At 59.6% G+C, this 9343-nt stretch overlaps 1 protein-coding gene across 1 annotated transcript in view; it reads right to left on the bottom strand.

Moving 5' to 3' along the window:
* The window catches only part of FIBCD1 (fibrinogen C domain containing 1), a 36710-nt gene that overhangs the window by 1958 nt on the left and 25409 nt on the right, over positions 1-9343 (bottom strand). Inside the window, exon 7 of the mRNA XM_011370056.1 lies at positions 3499-3595. Coding sequence (XP_011368358.1) covers positions 3499-3595 — 97 coding nt within the window. The remainder of the gene's footprint in view (positions 1-3498; positions 3596-9343) is intronic.

Raw genomic sequence — 9343 nt, 5'->3', positions numbered from 1 at the left:
GGTTGAAACAAGAGCTAAGCTCATGTGGTTGGTGACAGAAAGGGACAACAATCCCAAGTGTCTGAGGTGGGGCCCGGTACACAGTAGGCGCTCAATAAAGAGATGAGAGGCAGAAGGCGGAGCTTGTGTCTCCAGCTGCCTCTAAGGCCTGGCTCCGTACCTGCCCCCCGCCAACACACAACGCACCTCCTCCCTCCCTCTGTCCCTCCCCTCCTCAGCAGTCCCATGCCCATCCTGGGGTCTCACACCAGGCCTCCCTCTCCCCCCGCCCCCTTCCCCCACAGTCACTCAAGGCACTTCCCTGCCACTCTGATTATCTCTTGATGAAGAGGCCATTTAATTAAACGCCTTACAAGTTATCAGCATTGAGTGACAGTTCATCGGCCTCTCCCTCCTGCCTGCCTTTCCCGAGCTCTGCACCACCCCCACCCCACGGGTCACCGTGTTCCTGCTAACTGGGCATGACGGCCGTGTGGCCCTTCCCCATCCAGCCTAGGGGCAGCCTCGGTCCCGTGGTCCAGGTCCAAGGACACAGTAACAGCAGCACCAACAGCTGACCTGCCCCGCGTCTCCCTGCCTGTGTCCACTCCTCCCTGGGCTGGAGTTCCAGAGCGACCTGCTCTCCCTCTCTGGGCCCCGGCATGCACACCTGTGCAGTAGGCCTCACTGGGCTGTTGGGAGGGGCTAGAGGGCTCCACAAACTCTGAAGGGCAGGCAGCGGGCAAGTGACAACAGCCACTACCCAGACAGCACTTAACAGATGCCGGGCACTGTTCTGAGCACTTCACATGGGTTAATGAACCCTGCGGCATTAGGATGGGTCCAATTTAATTAAAGAATCCCTGTGCGATTCTTAGAACAGAGCCCAGCCGGCTGCACATCTTACTCAGGTGTTCGCCGCTGCTGTCACGGTCCAGCGAGGCAGGCGCTATTATTATCTCCTATTTTCTAAGTGAGAAAAGGAGGCACGGGGGGGTTAAGTAACCGGCCCAGGTCACGCAGCTGCTAAGTGGCAGAGCTGGGATTTGAACCTAGGCAGATTTGCCCGGACTCCTTGCTCTTATGAAGTTCTTGCCTGGGACGAATAATCAGATCCAGGAATAGGGCAAGAGGGAGGCCAGCTTCGTGGGGATGCTGGAAGATTCCTTTCCCCACCACTGGATGTTCGCTGGTGGGCTGAGATCCGACCCCATCATCCATCAGAGTTCAAAAAGCAGAGCTTGAGAAAGAAGGAGCCAGCAAATTAAAGTGGAGAGAAAACACAGCCCCCCAAACCTGGTATCGTTGCCCCAGTGAATTCTCAGATGGACTGAAGGTCGGAACCTAACATGCGACACTGAGAAAGGATTAGTAAATAGGAGACGTTCCTAGAAAACTGGGAAGGGCCTAAAACCCAGAGGATAAGAAGGAAAAGACTGGCAGAATTGGCTACATGAAAATGAAAACTTCTAGGAAATAAGCAATAATTTTACAAAAAAAAAAAAAAACTGGAAGATAAATGACTGGGAGTAAATATGTATCACTTGTATCTGATATAGATCAATAACCTTAATATATAAAGAGCTCCTGAAACCCAATAGGAAAAGACAAAACACAGGATGGGAAGGTGACAGGAACGTGAAGAGCAGAGGGATGTGGGACCGGGCTCGAGTTGACATTCCGGTCAGGGCTCCGTGTCTGCCAGGAGCTGATCAAGGCCCTGCCTAACGTTTCCTCCCACACCGTGGCTGCCGATAGATTTCAATTAAGATGCTCGGAGCGACAGAGGCATCGATGTTGCTCCCAGGGGGCGGGTGGTGAGTGGGAACAGGGCCTCCACCCGGCCGCCTTCGCCCTGTCTTCACACACCCACCTGGATGGGGGCGGCCAGGGCAAGGGTCTCCCCACCTAGAAGCTTCTCTCCCCCACCCCCTGGCCTGCCCCTGTGTTCATTCATTCAGTTCAGGGGATGATTCAAAGCTTGGTGTGGCCCCAGCACGTGAACCCTGCCCAGGCTCCCCGACTCCAGCACACACTAGCTTGTGACTTGTGTCACTTGCACCGAGTGATCACCCTTTCTGAGCCTCAGTTTCCTCGTCCATAAAAGGGTGACAGGGTGTGAGGTATCAGGCCGAAGTGTGTAAAAGGGGCTGGGCACACAGGTGTGCAGTAGTTGGGGCTGTGGTCATGCAGTCCACGTGGGGATGTCACCTCTCCTGCGGCCAGTGCCCGTGTGGCACCAGGGACAAAGCTGAGGTCCGGGCAGAGAGGGTCCTGCCTTCATGATCTTCGGTCATGAAGATGGACATGAAGCAAACAACAGCCTAAATCACCACCCGGGGGCCTCTGCACACGTGGGGAGAGGGCACACACCTGGCCCCCACCCCCGAAAGTCCTTACAGACCTAGAACCCTCCCGACCCCACCTGGAGCCCAAATCCTGGCGCTCGGCCCTCCAGCTGGTGCTTCCGGCCAGCCAGGGGCCTCACACCTCTGCCCTCACCTCCTCTCCCTCCTGCCCGGCTGTCCCCAACCTCGCTGGGGAATGACACCAGATGTCCGTGCCCGGGGATGCCAAAGTGGCACAGGTGTGCTGTGCGAGGTCATTCCAGTGATGGAATGTGTCATTCCAATGCCTGTGTTTACTTTAACATATGTTAAAAGGTAAACAGGAGTGACTGACTGCTCATGGGGCACAGGGTTTCTTGTTGGGGTGCAGAAAATGTTCTGGGACTGGATAGTGGCCATGGTGGCAGAACCGTGAACATAGTAAAAAACCACTGAATTGTGCACCTTAAAACAGTGAATTATCTCTCCCCCCCCAAAAAAAACCAAACCCAAAACCTCACCTTGCAAGCCACAACTCGCCACCAGATATATAGGACCTCGGGTCTAGAATTTTCATTAATGTTATTCTTTAGAATGAAATTATGTATGTATTTTAAAACGTTAAAATAGTGAGTTCAAAGAGAGACAGTATGTAAATAATAGTGATAATGACTATATGAATCTAAACTCTTCGAGCCCTTTCTTTGCCCCAGGCATGGACTCTGTGCCAGCGGTGGAAAGTGGGTGGCTGTGCCGAGGGACCGTCGGGAACCGTGGGCAGGGGCACCGACTGGCCACCCTCCCAGGAGTCACGCCCTCCATGTCCCGAGCACGGCATCCGGCACCCCTGACCTCCGAGGGCAGGGCGCTTTGGGGGTTGTCCTGGCCCTCCATTATGTGGAACTGAGCCCTGCACCTGCCCACGGCTGCCTTGACACATGACAAGTGGCCAGGCCCCAAGGCGTCCCCGACAGGAAAAGCCCATGTGTCCATGGGGCTCATCCTGGTGACCATGGTTCCTGTACCTGCTTGCCCCTCTACCTCATTCCCTCTCAACGTACTGATGTCGCCCCTTCTGACGCAGCACCCGCGAGCTGGCTCGGTGTGCCCAGGCCAGGGAGACGCAGCCAGCCATCCGTCTGGGGAGAGCCGGTCCCCCAGCCCCCCAGTCTGCAGGCGGCAGGGTCCTCACCTAACCAGTGCTCCCCCGTGAGCTTGCCGAAGCCGTCCCGGTACGCCTCCCAGCCGCGGAAGAAGTTCACGGAGCCGTCTGCCCGTCGCTGGAACACCTGTAAAGCACGGTGAGGATGGGGAGCTGGCGCCGGCCTCCTCAGTCCCAGCCCCACGGGTGTCCCCCTCGCCTCGCCTGGCCGCTGGCTCCCGAGGGCAGGGGCTGGGCCTCCCATGTCCCTCAGCACCCCTGGCATGGGACCTGGAGCAGAGCTGGGACTCCAGGGCATGGGGGTGGCCTGAGGTGGCACTGACTGAATGTCCCCCAGCCCCCAGCACGTCCCCTCAGGAAGGAATCCTGGTCACTGGGGTTGGGTGGAGGAAACCCAGCTCCCAGGCCAACCTCCGCTGCCTGGACAGGGGACCCTGGACTGGTCTCCACCCAGCTTGGGCCTCAGTTTCCCCACAAGTCAAATCACAGGGGTGGACAAGAGTCCTGACATCTTTCCCAGGTCCAATCAAAACTGAACCAAAACCCATTTTTACGATTTTAAAGATTGAGAATACACACACACACACGCACACGCGCACGCATGCACGCACGCACGCATGCACGCACAGACGCACGTTTGGCCTGCAAAGCTCCATCTCTCAGACCACCTCTGCCAGGCATGAACCAACCCCCGCTTTCCCCCGCCAATAAAAAAGGCCCAGGCAGCAGATCAGTGGGAGCTGGAGAAACCCGAGCCCCAGCCCCTCCCGGGGGGAGGCGGCTGGGCTGTGACGTGGGTGCCACCAGCGGCCCATGTTCCTCTTCCAATCACACGCCTGGCCTGGGAATCCCGCCGGTGAAACCGCTTTGAAATAAGCACCACACTGGTTCCGGCCAGAGCTGCCCTGAGTATTTCTAGGGTCCGCTCACAACCCTGCTCCCGCCCGCCCCTCGCTTCCTCCTCTCTCTGTTTAACGAGCCTTTTCCTCGCTCGTTTGCCGAGGCAGCAGCCCTGGCTGCCAACCCCTCCGACTGGGCCCGAACCAAGTCCCAGGTGTCCCAGCCTTGGCTGCCGGTTTCACTGGTAAGCAGCCTGATTTCAGTCGCCCGGAACTGAGCGGGTGCTGGTCTGCCCGCGGGGGCTCTGCTCTGTCCCTGGGGACGTCAGGCAGCAGGAGGGAGGTGGCACCCCTTTTTCTTGCTCCATGACCTGAAACCTGGCCCAGCCCTGAAATGTGAAAGTCATCAGAAGGGGCCAGCTCCGCAGAGGGAAGTTCTATCAGGCTCAGATCTGCGGGGTGTGGACAGCGTATTGATGGTGCAGATTACACCCTGAGCACACCTGCTGAGAGGCCTAATTCTGGCAGGAGCGGGGATGGGGATGGGGGGCTCCTTGGCTCCCCCAGGAGGAGAAGGCAGCCGGTTTCTGCCGGAGCGGGGAGCTGGGCTGGTGGGGTAGGCAGTGGTTTTGGACGGGGGGCTGCAGAGCCCTGGGGAGTAACTCCAGCCCGCTGAGCCTCAGCTTCTGCATCTGTAGAGTGGAGCCCAGGAAAAGCTCAGGCCCTGGCCCATGGCTGGGGCTCGGTGAGTGCCAGCTAGAGACAGCACGGCAACACCGGCCGGCCGCGGGGGCCTCTGCTCTCCTCCCTCGGCCCCACCTGGGTCGTCCTTCCAGACACGGGCTCTGCACCGCTCGTCCCTGAGCCATCTCAGGGGTCCTGCCCAGGCCCCTTCCATTCACTCAAATGTTCCAAGCACCAGCTGGGGACACCAAGTCAGGGCCCTTCGGGCAGAGGAACAGGGGTGAGGCCTGGGCTCAGAGGACCCCACCCAGGCAGGAAGCGGGGCTGATCTAAAGGGTGGGGAGGGAGGCCCTGGAGGAAGGACAGGGTGCTGGCCCCATGTTCATCCACCGTGTGGCCTGGGGAAGACATTCATCCCCCTGGGCCTCACGTTCCTCACCCTCTGAGAAGCCTGCCTCCCGGGACCTCGGCGAGCAGTAGAGGGCACGGTGGCTGGTATGTCATAGCCATCGTCATCATTTTTCCTGCTACTACGATTAGGAAGTAAACAGTGTGAATGCCAGGCTTCCAGGCACGGGCAGGACATGAAGCCCAGACCCTGGGAAGGACGAGCCGTGCGGCCAGGAGCAGCTGGCCGAGAGGCGGCCACAGCAGCTGCTCAGAGCTGAGCCCCCCTTAACCCCGCCCCGGGACAAAGTTCTGTGTCGCCCGACCCCCTCCTCGTTATGGTAGACAGAAGCCCAGACGCTGGCCAGAGGCCCGGCAGCCATGAGCAGCGGCGTGTGCAGCGTGACCCACACGTCACGCCCACAGCCTAAGGCCACTGTTCCCCACTCACACCGCACCCGTGTTTGCCAGCGTGTGCCACCGACCAGGGCGTCCGCTGCCTGGGCTGTGCCTCCTCGTCTCCTGGCCAGCCTCTCACGCCAAGAGCCGACCTCTAGGCCCAGAGTCCTCGGCCCTTCTTTCTCGCTGCCATCCCCGGCTGCGTGTCAGTCACAGGCGTGACCGCCCCGCTCCAGGCAGCGGGGTTCGTGAGCAGTGCGGGTGAGTGCGCGTCTTGGAGCCGCCTGGACCTCCCGGGTCTTCCTCCCCGACCTGGGGAGGTCCGCTACGATCAGGTTAGTGCTGCAGGTGTTCCCAGCAAAGTGGTTGGAGTTGACACAGAGTTCGTTTGCCAACACGGGCCTTTAACCTGAGTGGTGACTTGTGACCCATCTTCGAGGGGCCCAACACAGCCGTGACGTGGCTTTGCAGAAGCGTCTCTGGACTTGGTGACCCAGGGAAGTACGGTTTGCAGGGTGACACCCACTCACGGGCGTTTCTATCTGAAACAGACACTCCTGCAATGACACCTGCCCTAAGAGGCTGCATTCTGGTATTTTCTGTCCTGTGCTGTTCTATTCCACTCTCTGCGACTTAAAAAATAATGCCGATCACAAAATAAATTGATCTCACCACCTGCCCACGGATCACGACCTGCAGCGTGCGAACCGCTGCTCTGGATATCGCTGATCGTTGCCACGGGCGCCCCTTATCCCTCGGCTCCAATATCAGGTGACCAGGTGTGCTGGGCGCCGACTAGGACCTCAGACTCGGAACCCCGGCCTGGCCCTGGAGCTGATTACCAAGCAACGTGCCGGCGCGTTCCAAGGGCGCATGTGGGCGAGTGCAGGTCTCAGGTGTGCGGGGAGCTTTTCTCTAATGTGGACGCTCAGGGCAAACTGCACCTGTGGCTCCAGGCTCCTGGAAACCTCTGGACTTCAGGGACACCGGATGGCAGGCTGTCACCATGCCAAAGGCCTTCGGGACAGAGCGAGGATCAGCCGGACAGGAAGACACGGAGAGGGGGCTGAGTAACAGATTGACGTGTCCACTTCCCCCTCCTCTGCACACGCACGGAGCACGAATCCCGCATAGGCCAAAAAAGAGGTGACGGGTGGAGGGTAGGGAACTAAAAAAATCACTTATTAATTTTGAGGCTACACTACTCATCAGTCCAGCTCCGGGCGGCTGCACGGCGGCCGGTCGGTCGGTGGAGAAACGCTGGCCGCCCCCGCGGACCCTTGGGCAGGCGCCACGAGTGAGAGCAGCCTGTTTCCTCAGTGCGGATTCTCAAAAGCCAGCCGCCTGGGCGTCTTCCAAGTGCCGCTGGGCCCACGTGCTCCCGCAGATGGCGATCGGGGTTTCCGAGGAGGGAGGACCGCACTTGGGGCAGTGGGAGAGTGGCTGACTGTCCCCCGTTTGTCAGACGGGCTCCAGGGGTCCGGCTCACGCTCCACAAGTGGTTCCCGCCAGGGCCCCTTCCTCGGACAGGCCCCATCGGCATCATCGTCCTGGGTGCCAGAGCCCGGCTCTGTGGTCAGCCCAGCACTAGCCAGTGCCCTCGAGGACGGCCACAGCCCTCCTCACCACGGCCCACGACGAGGGGCTCGCGCTCCCATTTGGCAGAGGAGAAGACTGTGGTTTGGAGAGGTGGGGCCACCTCTGCAGAGTGGGGGTGTCTCCAGCTGGGGTGCTGGGGCCCACTGAGGCCAGAAGAGGGAGGCTGACAGCGCACGAATACAAAGGCTGAGGGGTGCCCCACGGCCGAGGGGGTGGATGTTGCTCCCCCACGCCCATGAGCCCACCTGGCCCGCATCGGAGTTGTGCTGAGCCGGTGCCCACGTTCTCAGACTCCAGCCAACGGGCTGCGGGACCATTTAAGCCTCGGCTTCTGTCTTCTGCAGAATGAAAGGGTCGCTGCCCCGAGCCCCACGTCGGGTGACTCTGACCCTCAGAAAGCTCACAGCCGCAGGGAGACGTGGACGCACAAGCCAGCGGTCGCGGGGTGGAGCCGTTCCCAATCCGGCATGACCTTTGACCTTTGTGCCCCAGTTTCATCATCTGTCAAAAGGGGATTTTAACGGCCTCTGCCCACAAGGATTTGGTGATGGTTAAATGTGCTGGTTGATACACGGAATTCCGTAATGGAAACAATTGTTGTTATATGTGCTGGTTGCTCAGAGGAGGATGAGCCATCTGACGGGGTTGGGGAGGTGGTCTAGGAGAGCTTCCTGGAGGAGGAGGTGCTCAGCTGAAATGTCGATTGAGCAGAGTCTTGCTTGGCAGGTGATCAGCAGTTGCTGAGGCCCCAAGTTTGTGGGCCGGGTGGGTCCAAACCCGACGAGATAGGGAGAGGGTGTCTCTGCCACCTTAGAAGGGAACCTCAAGAGGCAGCATCTGGGATCTTTCCTAGAGGCTCTGGTGACGCTGTTGTGGAAACCAGTTACCAGCAGGACGATGTTGGTCGAGTGGCTGCGGCAGCCACCAGCCTCCACTTCTGGAAGGCGGGAGGGCTGTGGCCGAGGCGGGTGGTTTCTGAAGAACAAAGGACTTGGATGTGAGGGAAAGCAGCCCCCGGGGAGCCTCTGCTTTCCTGGGAGGCAGCTGCTCCGCAAATCCCGTCTGGATCCTCTGGGCATCACCCCGGGGGGGCCGTCTTGCCGGCAAGAGCACGGTTCCGGAAAATGCTGAACTGAGTTCAAACCCCGACTCTGCCTCTCACAGGCCATGTGACCTCCAACTAGTCACAGACCCTCCTGAACCTCAGTTTCCCTGTACAAAAAGGCACCGTCAACAACCTCTCTGCTACCCTGTGGGGTCGCAGTAAAGATGTGAAGAAGTAGAAGTGTGAACCGGGGCGCACAGTAGGTCTCGCCAGCATCGCCTCCCTCCGCTGCAGAACCAGCTGCCAGGCTCAGGAGGAAGTGGGCCCCCGCCTTGTTTGTGACTGAAAATGGTACCCCCGGGCTTGGCACCCCGCCGCGCTTCCCGGGCTTGGCAGTTGGCACCTGGCACACACCGCTCAGAGCTGCCATTTACCAAGTGCTGCGGCACCAGCTGAGCCTTCACGTGCCACCCCACCCACCTACAAGTTCGAATTATCCACACTGCCCTGGCCGAAGGCAGGCTTTGTCCGCACAGATCCGATAAGGGGAGGTTGGGGCGTTGTCGCCGCATGTCACTGTTAACGTATGCTGGCTCCAAGGACTCCCCAGAGCAGTGGGGGCCAGTGCCGAGCCAGGCTGCAGCTTGGAGACACAGTGGCCCACTGATGTCACAGCGGGTCCCCCTGCCACCACAGCCCCTGGAACAAGAACTGTCCACAGCCCCAGCCAACAGCCCTGGCAGGATCCACAGCCCTGCGGCCCCAGGCTGGGGGCTGTGCCCGCATCTACTGAGACCTCGGGCAGCATTTCATCTCTGCCTGAGCCTGATCCCACTGCCTGCTGCACTCCGCAGGCTGGAGGCTCCTTTGATGTTTTCTAAGAGAGAGAAGGATTTTCCTCCCCACCTGGGGAGCTCAGGTA

Source organism: Pteropus vampyrus, unplaced genomic scaffold (assembly GCF_000151845.1).
Source record: "Pteropus vampyrus isolate Shadow unplaced genomic scaffold, Pvam_2.0 Scaffold158, whole genome shotgun sequence".
Taxonomy (NCBI): domain Eukaryota; kingdom Metazoa; phylum Chordata; class Mammalia; order Chiroptera; family Pteropodidae; genus Pteropus; species Pteropus vampyrus.
This window is presented reverse-complemented; position numbering and strand designations above follow the sequence as displayed.